The sequence below is a fragment of the Puma concolor genome, chromosome C1, assembly GCF_028749965.1.
Source record: "Puma concolor isolate L17-30 chromosome C1, mPumCon1.1.hap2, whole genome shotgun sequence".
NCBI classification, from domain to species: domain Eukaryota; kingdom Metazoa; phylum Chordata; class Mammalia; order Carnivora; family Felidae; genus Puma; species Puma concolor.
Genome location: NC_141674.1, coordinates 98399182 through 98416047, shown reverse-complemented (window position 1 = coordinate 98416047; position 16866 = coordinate 98399182). Strand labels below are relative to the sequence as shown.

The 16866-nt window shown below is 40.5% G+C and overlaps 1 protein-coding gene across 2 annotated transcripts in view; it reads left to right on the top strand.

Moving 5' to 3' along the window:
• Window positions 1–16866, top strand: part of DENND2C (DENN domain containing 2C) — a 90548-nt gene that overhangs the window by 70051 nt on the left and 3631 nt on the right. Inside the window, exons 10-17 of one of the 2 annotated variants that reach the window (XM_086717900.1) lie at window positions 649–718; window positions 1341–1418; window positions 2017–2157; window positions 2785–2933; window positions 3647–3824; window positions 9581–9622; window positions 10532–10637; window positions 16624–16860. In XM_086717900.1, the coding sequence (XP_086574026.1) occupies window positions 649–718; window positions 1341–1418; window positions 2017–2157; window positions 2785–2933; window positions 3647–3824; window positions 9581–9622; window positions 10532–10637; window positions 16624–16860 (1001 nt within the window). Of the gene's footprint in view, window positions 1–648; window positions 719–1340; window positions 1419–2016; window positions 2158–2784; window positions 2934–3646; window positions 3825–9580; window positions 9623–10531; window positions 10638–16620; window positions 16861–16866 lie in introns of both variants that reach the window. The other variant, XM_086717899.1, reaches the window with a different exon arrangement.

The window sequence follows — 16866 nt, the reverse complement described above, 5'->3', positions numbered from 1 at the left end:
GCCCCTCTCTGCAAATCTTTTGCTTATGTTTCCGGTGAGGAGCTGATAATTTTCCTAGCAACTTTTATAGTTAAGGATATAACCCTTTGCCAATCACTGTTCCATAGGACCTCTCGGAACTAAATAGAAGAATTTGGAAGGGAAAAATACCTTTCCTAAATGTTAGACTTTATCAGATATTCACTAAAAGGAAAATAGGCTTTATTAATAGCTAGACTGGGTAAATAAGAAAGTAAAAGGCAGTGGCATCAGAAGGTCATCCTGTACTTTCTCTCTCACACATACAGTGTCAGGCAAGATATTCTCAGGCCTGGACATTCTTCCTCAGGAGGAAGGTGGCTTGCAATAAATGTGGTATTAATGCCTCCTCTTACATCACAAAATGACTGCTGTTGGACACTAATTTTAAATTGTTTGTTCTGGGGCGCCGGGGTGGCTAAGTTGGTTAAGTGTCTGACTTCAGCTCAGGTCGTGATCTCACAGTTTGTGAGTTCGAGCCCCACGTCAGGCTCTGCACTGTGTGGAGCCGGCTTGGGATTCTCTCTCTCCCCCCTACTCTAAACAAACAAACTTAAAAAAATAGTTTGTTCCATGAAGAATGTAATAATTAGTTGTTTAGATCTCACCTATCGACTATTTTTTTTTCAGTGAAACGTTCTCCTTTGTCTTAACTGGTGAAGATGGGAGCCGCTGGTTTGGTTATTGTAAGAAGCTCTTGGTAAGTACCAGTCTTGTTCTACAGGCAGAGCTGGGCAATAGAGTCCTCAGTAGAGACCAGGGACACCTGGCTGGCTCAGTCGGAAGAGTGTGCAACTCTCGATCTGGAAGTCATGAATTCGAGCCCCATGCTGGGTGTAGAGATTACTAAAAAAAAAAAAGAAACAATAGAATCAGACTAGGAACTTCAGAAACTCTATTTTTCTAGATGAGTTTGAGGGCTGCATAATCACCCATGGATTAAAGAAGCTGCATTAGCTTTAACTAGTAAGAGCGAGGTTGGAGTTAGCAACGAGTGTCCCAGAATAAGAAGGGTATGGACTTCTTTTATTACTTGTGTGTTTGTAATAGATGAAGAAACCAATGACAGAGTGGTTAAATATCAGCCTGGGTCTATTCAAGGGATGGCGTGAATTAAGCCATTCGCGGGAGCTCTGAGTTACTTGCTTCTTGTTTAGATGCTGCCACTAAACCTGGAATAAATCATGCTATCATTTTTTTTAGCATTTTCCAATCTAGCCTTGGTTCCTACTCTGTACTAAAGAGTACTAGGACAGTATTCATAGTTCAAATTAACAAAGACTTGTGCCGCGTCATTTTTGCTTTGATGTGTTTTGTTTTAGCCAGAAGGCAAAGGGAAGCGACTCCCTGAGGTGTACTGCATGGTTAGCCGCCTGGGCTGCTTCAACCTTTTTTCCAAGGTGAGTGCAGAATGAGCCCTGGGAAAGGTGCTGTGCTTCCTGGGCTCCGAGTACGTGTTGTTTCTGATGATTTCACTGGGCTACGTCTTGTGACACGGACTCTAGCATACTACTTTAGGAAGCGTTCTCAGTAGTAGATTAGAGCCACAAGTTTGAAGGTTTACATTCGTCTAGACTAGACTATGTTTACATTTGTCTAGTTCACCGGAGTCACTATGTTGTTGCGTCATCTCATTTTGACTTGCCAAACCTCCCAGCTTCAAGGAGAACGTAGCCTGAAGCTTACCTTGCCTCATGAGTCTCTCCCAGACCCCAAACTGCAAGATATCATGGTCGGTGTCCCCTTCTCTGCCCCTACCGTTGGGAGGTGGAAAGGAGCTCCTCTTCTAAAAATGAGTGGATTGATTTGAGTAACTTTTCTTGGAGATATAAAGATACCCCCAAGAGATACGAGGCCTTTAATGAACTTTTTTTCATTGAGGAAGCTTATCTGTCTTAAAATCTGTTGGTGTAATTTTCAAGTTTGTGCACCAAGTTTGGTAGTTCCTTATGTGTTTGAACTGAGTCCCTAATAAAGTAACATATGTTGCACGTGCAGATTCTGGATGAAGTGGAGAAGAGAAGGGAAATGTCTCCAGCCCTGGTTTACCCATTCATGCGAAGTGTCATGGAAGCTCCCTTCCCAGCTCCTGGACGCACCATCACAGTTAAGAGCTACCTCCCTGGGGCTGGCGATGGGGTAAGTTAGCTCATGTTGAAAAGGCTTGATAGCCACCAAAAAGCAGGCCTTACACTAATAGGCAGAATTTCCAGAAGCCTCAGGGCATAGATTTCCCTTTTCCATAAACCATGCAGAATGTGTTTTAGTACCAAAAATCACTGGTGAAATGGCCAGTTGTGAGACATTGTGAGTTGGTCCAGTTGTGAGATAGTCGAGCCGTCTAGGAGCTAGAGGTTTTCTGCCTTCTGTAGACTGAGCCCTGTTTGTAACAATAGCAGTGTGATAAATGATGATTATACGTGCTATTGTCTGGTAAAATAAAAGGTTTTACCAGAAACTTACAGCGTGAAAAGAAGTTATTAGGGGGCACTGGCTGGTCCAGTCAATAGAGCACGTGACTTTTGAACTCAAGGTTATGATTTTGAGCCCCGTGTTGGGTATAGAGATTATTTAAAAAAAAATAAAATCCTTAAAAGAAATAATTAGGTGTTAGGTCTTGGGAGTAGTTGTAGACAGCTTCACAAACTCTGTAGCAAAACCTTTTTCCTGAATTTCCCCTGTAAAAGAATGACAGGATCCATTAATGGTGTCATTATAGATTGTTTTCCAACCTGAACTCCCCTGATTCGAATTCTTTCATTTCAGTCTATTGAACTCTGCCGACCATTGGATTCCCGACTAGAACATGTTGACTTTGAATGTCTCTTTAAGTGCCTGAGTGTGTGCAATCTCATCCGGGTCTGTGCCTCCCTCCTTTTGGAACGGAGGGTAATCTTTGTTGCCAACAGCCTAAGGTGAGAAATTTGTAAAATATGTCACTTCCTACTGGTATTTCACTTGTTTTCACTATTTTAAAATTTGGGCATTTACAAAAACTGGAGGATCTCAGTTACCTAATGCCATAGTGACGTGGATAATTCCAAATGGTCAGTAATCCAGAGCTATTTTGCATTAGGCTATAGCCGTCACTTTGGGATTGCAGTGAATTTATCTTTCTAAATGTGTTTTACTTAAACCGTTGTTAAATGTTCATACTGCTGGAATGAATAAGTCATGGGATAAAAGGTACACCATGGAGAATATCGTCCATGATACTGTAATGCTAAGGTGACAGGTGGTCGCAACACTTGTGAGCATAGTATAATGTGGAGAGACTTGGAGTCACTATGTTTACACCTGAAACCAGTGTCACATTGGTGACACCTGAAACTAAGGTAACATCAGTATAGCGTGTCAACTATACTCAAACAAGAAATTAGTTGGCATTCCTTTATCTAAGTACACATTAACTTTTAGCAATATAAATTGTGGGGAAAAGCTGGTTAAGACTAAAACTTTTCTGTGAATTAAGTTAAAAATGTAAACAAAATGTCAAAAATTAATGAGTCCTCACAGAATCGCTCATCTGTGATCACTAACCGGTGTCAGGTAATTCTGTAACATCCTATCTGAACCATTCTCCACGTGTTGAGTGCGTCACACCGTTTCTGCTTTCTTCTCTGGCCAGCACCCTGTCAAAATGTGGCCATGCTGTGGTTGCCACACTGTATCCATTCACCTGGCAGCATACCTACATCCCAGTCCTACCAGCATCTATGATCGACATCGTGTGCTCACCCACTCCGTTCCTTATTGGAATCCTGTCTTGCTCCTTACCGCAGCTCCAGGACCTCCCCATTGAAGAGGTGAGATGGGAGAAATAGTACCTGTGGAAAAGACAGGGCACTGACAAATGAAAACAGATTGCCTTTAAGAGTGTTGGAGTCGTCATTCGTATTAAAAGACAATATTCATATACTATGCCATCCTATTTTTGTATCTTTTTATTAAAGTGAGAAAAATTCCATAGTGCACATGAATCCAAAGTTGTGGTGGTGCCATGGGCTCGTTCTTGTGTTATTCCGAAGGGCAGGTCTTTTTGTTTGTTTTAAGTCAAACACAAGAGCTACTCTGGGTTAACTTAAAAAGTTGTTTTAAGGGGCGTCTGGGTGGTTCAGTCGGTTGAGCGTCCAGCTTCGGCTCAGGTCATGATCTCATGGTTGGTGAGTTCGAGCCCCACGTCAGGCCCTGTGCTGACAGCTCAGAGCCTGGAGCCTGCTGTGGATTCTGTGTCTCTCTCTCTCTGCCCCTCCCCTGCTCGTGCTCTTCCCTATCTCTCGAAAGTAAAGAAACATTTAAAAAAAATAAAAAAAAATTGTCTTAAATATAACACACATATAGAGAAGTGTGGTCAAAACAAAATGAATTATCACAAAGTGAATGCTTACGTAAGCCACATTGGAATGGAATGGAAACATCACAGCGGTGGAGACAATGCCACCAACACCTTGAAAAGTCTCCATCAGGCCACCTTCTGTCACTGTTCCCTTCCCACCCCCATGAAAGGTAACCACTGTCTTGACCATTATGGTGTTCATTTACCTGTTTTTCTTTATAGTTTTACATCCTACCCATTTATTCCTAAACAGTATAGTTCAGCTTTGTCTGGTTTTAAGCTTGTTATAAATGGACTCATGTGCAGTGTGTAGACATATATCTTATCTGGCTTCTTTTTTTTGTAGCCAAATATATTACTTTTTATTATAATTACTTCTTTTTTTAACTTTATTTTTTATTTTTTTAAAATTTACATCCAAATTAGCATATAGTGAAGCAATGATTTCAGGAGTAGATTCCTTAGTGCCCCTTACCCATTTAGCCCATTCCCCCTCCCACAACCCTCCAGTAACCCTCAGTTTGTTCTCCATATTTATGAGTCTCTTCTGTTTTGTCCCCCTCCCTGTTTTTATATTATTTTTTTTTCCTTCCCTTATGTTCATCTGTTTTGTCTCTTAAAGTCTTCATATGAGTGAAGTCATATGATTTTTGTCTTTCTCTGAGTGACTAATATCACTTAGCATAATACTCTCCAGTTCCATCCACGTAGTTGCAAATGGCAAGATTTAATTCTTTTTGATTGCCAAGTAATACTCCAAGTAATACTTCTTTATCCATTCATCCATTGATGGACATCTGGGCTCTTTCCATACTTTGGCTATTGTTGATCGTGCTGCTATAAACATGGGGGTGCATGTGTCCCTTCAAAACAGCACAACTGTATCCCTTGGATAAATACCTAGTAGTGCAATTGCTGAGTCGTAGGGTAGTTTTATTTTTAGTTCTTTGAGGAACCTCCGTGCTGTTTTCCAGAGTGGCTTCACCAGCTTGCATTTCCACCAACAATGCAAAAGAGATCCTCTTTCTCCACATCACCAACATCTGTTGTTGCCTGAATTGTTAATGTTAGCCATTCTGACAAGTGTGAGGTGGTATCTCATTGTGGTTTTGATTTGTATTTCCCTGATGATGAGTGATGTTGAGCATTTTTTCATGTGTCGGTTGGCCATCTGGATGTCTTGTTATCTGGCTTCTTTTGATTAACCTTGTGTCTGTAGGATTCATCCCTGTGGATGAGTTTAACAGCTGTTCCATCATTCTAATTGTGCGTGTTATTCCATTGTGTGAATACCCATCCTACAGTTGATGGACTTTTGAGTTGTTTCCAGTTTAGGGCTACTACAAATAATGCTGCTATAAATATTCATGTGCATGACCTTCGGTCCATATGTGCATGCAATTCTAGGGTATATACTTGGAAATGGAATTGCTGGGTCATGGATAAGCATATCTTCAACTTAAGTAAATAAGACCAAACTGTTTTCCAAAGTAGCTGTGCCAAGTGAAACCCCCTCCACCAATGTATGAGAGTTCCTGTTGTTCCATATCCTCCTGACACTTCTTATCATCAGTTTGTATGATGTAGCCTATCTGGTGAATGTGGAGTGGTATTCTCGTTGAGGTTTAATTTGCATTCCTTGATTACTGTTGGGGGTGTGCATCTTTATTGGCCATGTGAATATCATCTATTATAAAATTCATTGTCTATCTTTCTACTGGATTGCTTACCCTCACTGATTTGTAAGAGGTATTTTTATATTCTGGGTATCAGCCTCTTTGTGGCATGCCTTTTTATTCTCTAAAATGATGTTTTTAATGCACAAAAGTTATTAATTTTAATATAGTCATAATTATTGGTCTTTTCCTTTTATGGTTAGTGTGCGGTGCTATCTCCTCTTCCCTTCCCTTCCCTTCCCTTCCCTTCCCTTCCCTTCCCTTCCCTTCCCTTCCCTTCCCTCCTCTGCTCTCCTCTCCTCTCCTCTCTTCTCCTCTCCCCTTCCCCCCCTCCCCTCCCCTCATCTCATCTGCACTGACAACAGCATCTGACGTGGGGCTGGAACCCATAAGAGCTGTGAGATCATGACCTGAGCCAAAGTCGGAGGCTTAACTGACTGAACCACCCAGGTGTCCCTTTGCCTTTAGTTTTTAATTTTTTTTGTATATGATAGGAGGTAAGGATCTTTTTTTTTTATTTTTATTTTTTTTTTATTTTTTAAAATTTTTTTTTTTCAACGTTTTTTATTTATTTTGGGGACAGAGAGAGACAGAGCATGAACAGGGGAGGGGCAGAGAGAGGGGGAGACACAGAATCGGAAACAGGCTCCAGGCTCTGAGCCATCAGCCCAGAGCCCGACGCGGGGCTCGAACTCACGGACCGCGAGATCGTGACCTGGCTGAAGTCGGACGCTTAACCGACTGCGCCACCCAGGCGCCCCGATCTTTTTTTTTTTTAATATGGACAGTGAACTATACTAGTACTAGTATATTAGGAAGTATATTGAAGTCCTCAAAAAATTTAAAATAGAACTACCATGTGATCCAACAATCCCACTTCCAGGCATATATCCAATAAAAATTAAATCACTCTCTTGAAACGATACATGCACCCTCATGTTGAAGAGGAAAACCACTGTTTTCCATAGTGGTTGCACCAATTTGCATTCATACCAACAGTACATAAGGGTTCCTTTTTCTCCAGCATTTGTTATCTTTTGTCTTTTTGATAATAGCCTTTCTAACAGAGATGAGGTGATGTCTCAGTGTGGTTTTGAGTTGCATTTCCTTAATGATCAGTGATGGTGAGCACCTTTTTATGGGCCTCTTGGCCAGTTTGCATGTCTTTGGGAAAAATGTCTATTCAGTTCCTCTGCTCATTTTTTTTTTTTTAAAGTAAAGTCTATACCCAACATGGGGCTCAAACTCACGACCCCAGGATCAAGAGTCACATGCTGTACCATCTGAGCCGGCCACATGACCCTCTTCTGCTCATTTTTAATAGGATTATTTGGTGTTTGTTTTAGTTTTTGGTCATTGTTGGGTTTTGTTTTGTTTTGTTTTTTGCTATTGAGTTGTATGAATTCTTTATGTATTTTGGATATTAACCTTTTATCAGATATATAATTTGCAAATATTTTCTCCCACTTCGTAAGTTTCCTTTTCATTTTATTGATGGTTTCCTTTGCTGTGCAGCTTTTAGTTTAATATGCCTCTACTCGTTTATTTCTCACTTTTGCTACCTTTGCTTTTGGTGTCAAATCCAAAAAATTCATTGACCAAACAAGTGTCAAGATGCTTACCCTTTATGGTTTCAGGTCTTAACGTTCAAGTCTTTACTCCAATTTGAGTTGATATTTTTTTAAGTTTATTTGTTTTGGGTTGGGGGAGGGGGTGCAGAGAGAGAAGGAAAGAGAATCTCAAGCAGGCTCTGTACTGTCATCGCAGAGCCCAGCATGGGGCTTGAACTCACAAACTGTGAGAGCATGACCTGAGTCAAAATCAAGAGTCAGACACTTAACCACTGAGCCACCCAGGCACCGCATTTTGAGTTGATTTTTATGTATAATATAAGATAGAGTCCAGTTTCTCTTTTTTGCATGTGGCTGTTTTTCCCGACACCATTTATTGAAGAGACTGTCATTTCCCCATTGCATATTCTTGCTTCCTTTTACTGTAAACTGACTATGAATGAGTTTATTTCTGGACTCTGTTCTGTTCCATTGATCTATGTGCGTTTTTATGCCAGTACCATACTGTTTTGATTACTGTAACTTTGTGACCTGGTTTGAAATCAGGACGTGCGATGCCTCCAGATTTGTTATTTCTCAAGATTGCTTTGGCTATTCAGGGAACTTGGAGTCCCATAGGAGCTTTAGGATTGTTTGTTCTATTTCTATGATGAATGCCACTGGAATTTTGACAGGGATTGCATTGAATCTGTGCATTGCTTGGGGTAGTATGAACATTTTAATAATATTTATTCTTCTCATCTACGGGCACAGAATATCTTTCCACATACTTGTGTTCTTCAGTTTCTTTCATCAATTCTTACCGTTTTCAGTGGACAGATCTTTCACTTCCTTGGCTAAATTTATTCCTAATTATTCTTTTTGATGCAGTTGAAAATGGGATTGGTGGTGTTCTTAATTTCTTTTTCAGATAGTCCATTGTTAGTGTATAGAGACACAGCTGATTTTTGTACTAACCTTTTTTTTTTTTAACTTTTAATTGTGGAAAATTTCAAACATAGTAAAAGTAAACAAAAGGTTAAAATAACTCCAATTACCCTACTTCAGCACTTACCAACTCATGGGGCCATCTTTACCCTTACCCACTCCTCTCTACCATAATTTTTGAAGCATATCCTGATATAATTTCGCTGTTAAATATCACAATATAAATCTCTATAACACAAGGACATTTTAAACATAATCACAATACCATTATCACACCTAAAATATTTAATAACAATTCTTTTAATATTAATACAATCCAGTGTTCATCTCTCCATTTCATAAATGTTTAATAGTTTGTTTGCATCACTCCCAAATAAAGTCCACTCTTGTATTTGCTCAGTATGGTTTGTCACTTTAACATATAGATGTGCCTGCCATCATTCTTTTTTAAATGTTTATTTATTTTTGAGAGAGGGTATGCGTACATACATGACTAGAGAAGGGGCAGAGAAAGAGGGAGAGAGAGAATCCCAAGCAGATTCTGCATTGTCAGCACAGAGCCCTACACGGGGCTCAATCCCATGAACTTCAAGATCATGACCCAGGCCAAAGTCAAGAGTCAGACGCTTAACTGTCTAAGCCATCTAGGCACCTGAGATGAGTTAACTTTTAAATGGGCTACAACTTGGGGCGCCTGGGTAGCTCAGTCGATTGAGCATCTGACTTCAGTTCAGGTCATGATCTCACCACTTGTGGGTTCGAGCCCTGCGTCTGGCTCTGTGCTGACAGCTCAGAGCCTGGAGCCTGCTTCGTATTCTGTGTCCCGTTCTCTCTCTGCCCCTCCCTAGCTCATGCTCTGACTCTCTCTCTCTCTCTCTCAAGAATAAATAAAACATTAAAAAAATTTAAATGGGCTACAACTTGAACTTAATTTTGTTTAAAACTATTTCCATTGCTTGAAAGAATCAAACACTCTTCCTGATCTAGCAGTGCCTAATGTATGTCTCTGTGAATGTCTCTGGTTTAACTTACCTAGCTCCTTTATCCCATAGGTGCTGATAGTTGATCTCTGTGCAGACAAGTTCTTACAGGAGGTAAGTAACAAATGAGGTGATTACATAATATTTGGGGATAATTGGACAGAAAATATGTGAAAGTACTTAGAGAAGATGACTCAGGCAAGACTTTTAGTTCCTACACATACTGACACTGTGGCCAATCATACAAGATTGACCTGAAAAACTGGGTTAGGTTTATAGCTGTCTCTCCCAAAGAAGGAAGGAGGAAAAGATTAAATGTCATTCTCAAAAGAGGTAACCCTCCTTTGACATCCAGATGGGGTGATGTATAAGGATCTAATTTCATTGAATGTAACAAGCATCCAACATTGATTATGTCGAGATACTCTGTTAGAATCTAAAGGTAAGATGCAGTTTGAGCCCCTCAGACCTTATGATCTAACAATGAGAAGGGGGAGTGGACATATGTATAAAGTTTTAGAAATCGTGTAATAGAGATTTCCACATGGTACAGTAGGGGCAAAAAAAAAAAAAGTGGTCATTTATTCTGGGTCTTGAAAGTGGAAGGGAGAGTTAGCAAAGCCTGCTTAGGGCAACACTCTGTAGCCTGTATATAAGTGTGTGAGCACTCAGCACAGGGTAAAAAAGGATGTTTCCCAAGACTTTGTCTCTTTTCAAAGCGTTTGAAACACTGTTTATTTGTGGATGATCTTTGTAATACAGTGTTAGACTTGTAGATGAGAGATATTTGATGGAAAGGTACCAGAAAATGTCGTAAATATATATATATATATATATATTTAAAGACAGTTATGTATACCATAAACATCCTGAATTCTGCTGAATGTAGGGAAAGAAGGTTCAGACTGAGTCTTTAGCCAAAATCTATACAAAGTCACCGGTGAAATTTTGGGGATTTAACTGGTATATGTTTGAGATTTTCTCTCTCAAAGGTCCTGAAAAATCTCAATTTCGTCCCTTAAGGTATCTGATGAGGGTGAAATTCTACCTCCTAAACTCCAAGCTGCCTTGATGCAGATTTTGGAAGAACGAAATGAAATCTTGGCTCAGGAGCAGAATTTTTCACAAGGTATGAGATAAATGGTCGAAGACTCAAAGTCAAGGTGGTAAATACTTACTGAATGCCCAGCACCCTACTAAAGGATGTACAAAAGTATCAGATTGCCTGTGATCTGGAAAGCTTATAATCAGCTTCCTTGCTGACCCTCAGATGTACTGGTCCCCTTCGGTTTCAGTACTTTTTTATTTTTTTTATTTTTTTAACGTTTATTTATTTTTGAGACAGAGAGAAGACAGAGCATGAACAGGGGAGGGTCAGAGAGAGGGAGACACAGAATCTGAAACGGGCTCCAGGCTCTGAGCTGTCAGCACAGAGCCCGACGCGGGGCTCGAACCCACGGACCGTGAGATCATGACCTGAGCCGAAGTCAGCCGCTTAACCGACTGAGCCACCCAGGCGCCCCCGGTTTCAGTACTTTTACACTTGCTCTGTTCCATTCATAGAATGCTTTTCTCTAGATAATACACATGGCTCAAGCTCTTGTTTCCCCACAGGTCCATGCTCAGATGTCACTTTCTCAGTGAGGCCTTTCCTGACTGTCCTTTTTATTTATTTTTAATGTTTTATTTATTTTTGAGAGACAGCATGCAGGCAGGGGGGGAGAGGGAGAGAGAGAGGGAGACAGAGGATCCGCAGTGCACTCTGCTCAAAACAAGCCGGTGTGAGGCTAGAACTCACGAACCCCTGAGCCAAAGCCGGAAGGTCAACCGACTGAGCCACCTAGGCGCCCCCTGACTGTCCTTCTAAAAACTGTACCCACTCCTTCAAGGCTCCCTATCCTTCTCCCTGACCTTAGTTTTCCCCAGGGCTTTTATCACCATCTGATGTACTAGAAATGTAAGGTCCATGAGAGCAGCAACAGTCTGTTTTGCTTTATCTCCAGTACTTGAAACAATAGTCAGCAAGTAGGTACTCGATAAATATTTGTTGAATAAATGGGCGAACAATATTTACTGAGTGGCTTACTGTGTCCCAGGCATTGTGCTCCACACTTAGCATACATCTTATTCCATCCTTGTAATGTCCTTATGAAGCAGGTATCATTATTTCATCCCCATTTTACAGATGAGAAAACTAAGGCTGTTTACTGATGGAGAATATGAAGGGAGGAGCAGCTTTGGAGAAATAATTAAAAGTTCAATTTTGAATATTGAGATACCTACTGGATATTCAATACACAGCAGACATTCAACTAGAGATATCAAGTAGACTTTTTAAAAAATATTTATTTATTTATTGAGAGAGAAGGGGAGAGAGAGAGAGAGCATGAGCAGGGGAGGGGCAGAGAGAGAGGGGAACAGAGGATCTGTTCATTGACAGCAGCGAGCCCAAGGTGGGGCTCGAACTCACCAACCGTGAGATCATGACCTGAGCCGAAGTCGGACTCTCAATCGACTGAGCTCTGGGTGCCCCCAAGTAGGCATTTATATACATGAATTTGGGATTCAGATTTGAACTGAATTTGCTATTTTAAAGCTGTGGGACCAAATGAGATAACCCCCTATAGAGTGAGTATAGATAGAAAGTAACAGATTTAAGGATTGAGCTCTTGGGTTGGCTGGGAATGTTGTGGTCAGATTTCCGATGTTTGGCAGCAGGGAACAGGAGCATCCAGCGCAGGGAAACTACAAGAGCAGCTAGTGAAGGAGGAGAAAAAACCCAGAGGAGTAATATTATAGAAACTGAGTGAAGAGTGTATTTCACAAGGAAAGTAAACAGTGTGTCGAATGATACGAAGAGGCCAAGTAAGATGAAGACTGAGGATTGACCGGTAGATCTGACAATGGGAAGGGCTTAGAGACCTTGTAGCGGCAGATGCTGTGAGATGGTGAGAAGGAAGCAAGACTGGGGAAGGTTCAAGAGAGAATTGGAATGTCATTCAGCTTTTTGTAAAATTTCTTTTTTAATGTTTGTTTATTTTTGAGAGAGAGAGACAGAGTGTGAGTGGGGGGAGGGGCAGACAGAGGGAGACACAGAATCTGAAGCAGGCTGCAGGCTCCCAGCTGTCAGCACAGAGCCCGACGCGGGGCTCAAACCCACCAACCGTGAGATCCTGACCTGAGCTGAAATTGGACGCTTAACCAACTGAGCCACCCAGGCGCCTCAGCTTTTTGTAAAATTTTAATGGAATTAGAAAGGGCCAAGAATAGTTAAGACACTCCTGTAAAAGAACAACATTGAAGGGGCTGCCCCACAAAACACCGATTAATCAGAAAGTCACAGTAATTAAGATCATTCGGTTTTGGTTCAGAAATAAACAGAGCAAGGGAAAGAAAGAACAGAAACTGTGTAAGCATAAGGAAACTTAATTTGTGTCAGTACCAACATTGCCTATTAGCAGGAAAAGAATGAACCATTCAGTAAACAATACTAGGGCAACTGGTTTTCCATATGAAAAGAAATGAATATGATCCATACCTCAATCTGTACCTAAAACTAAGTCTGATGAATTAAAGATTTAAATGTTAAAAGTGAAGGGGGGCCTGGGTGGCTTAGTGCAATTCTTGATCTCAGGGTCGTGAGTTCAGGCCCCACATTGGGCACTGAGCCTACTTAAAAAGAAATTGTAAATGTTAAAAGTAAAACATTAAATGTCTACAGAAGAATAGAAGAAAATATTTTAGGGGGCACCTGGGTGGCTCAGTCGGTTGAGCATCTGACTCTTGGTTTCAGCTCATGGTCTCACGGGTTTGTGATCGGAGCCCCATATTGGGCTCTGCGCAGTCAGCATAGAGCCTGCTTGGGGTTTCTCTCCCTTTGCCCTTCCCCAGCTTGTGTGCACGCACATTCTCTCTCAAAAAAATAAATAAACATTAAAAAATAATTTATGTTTTGGGACAGTAATGGATTTCTTAAATGTGGCACAAAGAGCAGGAACCCTAAAGTAAAAGGTTGATTAATTTGACACATAAATTGTTTAAACCTGTTCATTAAGGGTCACCATGGAAAAGAAATGTAAAACAAGCTACAAACTAGGTGAAGCTATTTTCAACAAATATAACTAATAAAGGAATAGTATTCAGAACTTATTTTTAAGAATTCCTACAATTTGGGGCTCCTGGTTAAGCATCTGCCTTTAGCTCAGGTCATGATCTTGCTGTCCATGAGTTCAAGCCCCAAGTCAGGTTCTGTGCTGACAGCTCAGAGCCTGGAGCCTGCTCCAGAGTCTGTGTCTCCCTCTCTTTCCACCCCTCTCCCACTCACACTCTGTCTCTCAAAAATAAAGAAACATTTTAAAAAATAAAATTAAAGAAAAATATAAATAAAAAAATAAAAATTCCTATAATTCAGTAGTTAAAAGATGAACAACTTGGGGTGCCTGGCTGGCTCAAGTTAATAGAGTGTGTGACTCTTGACCTCAGGGTCATGAGTTCAGGCCCCACATTGGGTGTAGGGATTACATAAATATAAAATCTTAAAAAAAAAAAAAAAAAAAGATGTACAACACAATAGAAAAATGGGGGAAACATATGAACAGTCATTTCATAGAAGAGGAAATGTGAAAAGCCAATAAATATATGAAGAGGTGTACACCCTCATAAAAATCAGGGAAATGTAAATTAAAACCACAGTGAGATACCATTTTATACCCACCATACTGGCAAAAGTTAAAAAGTCTGACAATATCAGGCATTGAGGAGAATGTGTAAATTACTTCAGCTGCTTTGGAAAAACAATTTGTCTTCATTTAGTAAAATTAAAGGTGTATATATTCTGGGGCACCTCGGTAGCTCAGTTGGTTAAGTGTCTGACTTTGGCTCAGGTCATGATCTCACGGTCTGTGGGTTTGAGCCCCGCGTTAGGCTCTGTGCTGACAGCTCAGAGCCCAGAGCCTGCTTCAGATTCTGTGACTCCCTCTCTCTCTGCCCCTCCCCTTGCTCATGCGTGCATGCTCTCCCTCTCTCTCTCAAAAATAGACTTAAAAAAATTTTTTTTAAGGTGTATATATCCTATAACCTGACAATTCAACTTTAAGATATATACCCTAGAGAAACTCTTAAACATGATAATTAGGAAACAAGTAAATAGTCTTCATAGCAGCATTATATGTGATAGCAAAACTGTTCATTGACAGGAGAATGTTGCCTTAAGAAAAGCGTCTTACAAACATCTGTTTTATATAAGGTTCAAAGACATACAGAAACCTAAAAATATGTTGTTGGGGTGCCTATGTGTATAGAGAAACTGTAATCTCAGGTTAAGGGAATGATAAATATAAAATCGCAGAGAATCGTCGCCCTCTATTGGAGAGTAGGGGAAGAACATTTCAGAGAGGGCATCACACGGAGCTTCAGAGATAACCCTTGATGATCTGATCTATTTTAAACTTTGGGGTGGGTACTGGTGTGTTCATTTCACTCGTGACCTTATGAAATATTTATACATATAAAAGAATGTACAAAGCATATACACTAAAACAAACAAATAATTGAAGATAAGTTATAGAAATGCATAATTTTTAGAACAAAGGGAATTAGATTAAGAAAGGGTACAACAGGTATAAACAACTCTTGAAAAGTTTTGCTGTAAAGTGGAAGAGAAATGGGAGAGTAACTGGAAGGGGTGGGAGACGGGCACAGGTGTTGACAGTAAAAGCAGTGATGGATCATGGATTCTCAGCTACAGAAGGAAAGAGATGAGAAGGATGTCTGTTGAACAAAATATTTTAAAAATGTACTTTAAAATCAATGTAATGCCAGAAGAGACATTAGTGGTCACCTCATCAGCCACCTCATTGTACAGATATGGAAAGAGAGGCTGTGGGGTGGGGGGTGCAGGTGTAAAGCAACTTGCCTCCCATTATACTGCTGTTTCATGGTAGAACTCTGACCAAACCTAGGTCCGATTCCCAGCCCAGCACGGAGCTAATGGAAAGAGCAAGAGATATCATGAAGGGGGAAAAAAATACTACTAGAAATGGAAGAAAAAGGAGGAGTTTAAGTTGAATCTGAGGTTTGAGCCTGGAACCTGAAAGGCAATATATTTCATGTTACAGTGGTTAAGAATTACCTGACTTGGGAGTCTGGCAACTTCTCCCTGTAAATAGATGAGATGACCCTGGAGAATGTCTTTGTTTTGAGCCTCATTACCCTCAGCTGTAAAAAGGAAATAATACCTGGACCACTGTATCATTACACTTACAAAAGCTCTAAATACAGTGCTTGACATATCTTAAGCACTCAAATTATTCTAGAATAATAATGGTTATAGTATGAAACGGGAAAGTTGAGAGAGAAACTGATTTGGTGGAAAAATAGAATGAATTTGGTTTTGAACATGTATTGTGTATTTTACCAATTTCTCAAAAGGACCTGATTTGACTTTTAGACAGAATTTAAGTGGTAATGGGACAACCAAATGATGATTACCCATCATGGTAATGATAGGTAGGTAACCTGAGTTCCGGTGACATATCAGGGCTACAGATGTAAGGTTGAGAATTATCAACATGGAAAGCCAGCTCTATCTCTATGCCAGTTAGCTCTTTAAGGGTGGGAATGCTGAAGAGAGGTGGTCTGAGGACCATGCTTAGGGAGAGGAAGAAGAGGCAAGAGAAAAACAAATGCTTGGTCATAAAAGCAGGAGAGGGATCCAAAAAATCAGGAGAATATAAAGTTGTGGGAGGCAAGAGGAGGAATGAGGAGGGGATTCGCATAAATGCAGCACAGAGTTTAAAGGAGAGACGAATAGCGAAGCAGATTAAATTTGGCTGGTTCTCACTGGTGGCCTTTGAAAGAGCAGTTACAGTGAGATCACGGATATGCAAGCCAGGCTGAAAGATGTAATAAGAGTATGTGTGGGAAGAAAATGAAACTAAAAATATAAGCCATTGACTTTTTGCAGGTCATGGAGTGTGCAAGAGAGCCAAGAATCGGGATTCTCAGTCCTTTGATCTAGGATTTCCTGTACATGACTTTCATAACCATTTCCCATAAACACAAAACTTAGGGTTTTTCTTTTCTTTCTTCCTTATTTTTCTTTCATTTTGCAGCAGACGTGACACTCAACTCTCTGGTGTCTGAGGCATTTGTGAGGTTTTTCGTGGAGCTGGTGGGACATTATTCTTTGAGCATGACTGTCACTGAGCGTGGGGAGCGTGTATTCCAAAGGGAACCATTCCGTAAATCCCACACCTCCCGAAGTGTACGCCACTTCCTGGATCTCTTCATGGAAACTCAGATGTTTGCAGGCTTCATCCAGGACCGAGAGCTTCGGAAAAGTGGGGTGAAAGGTCAGT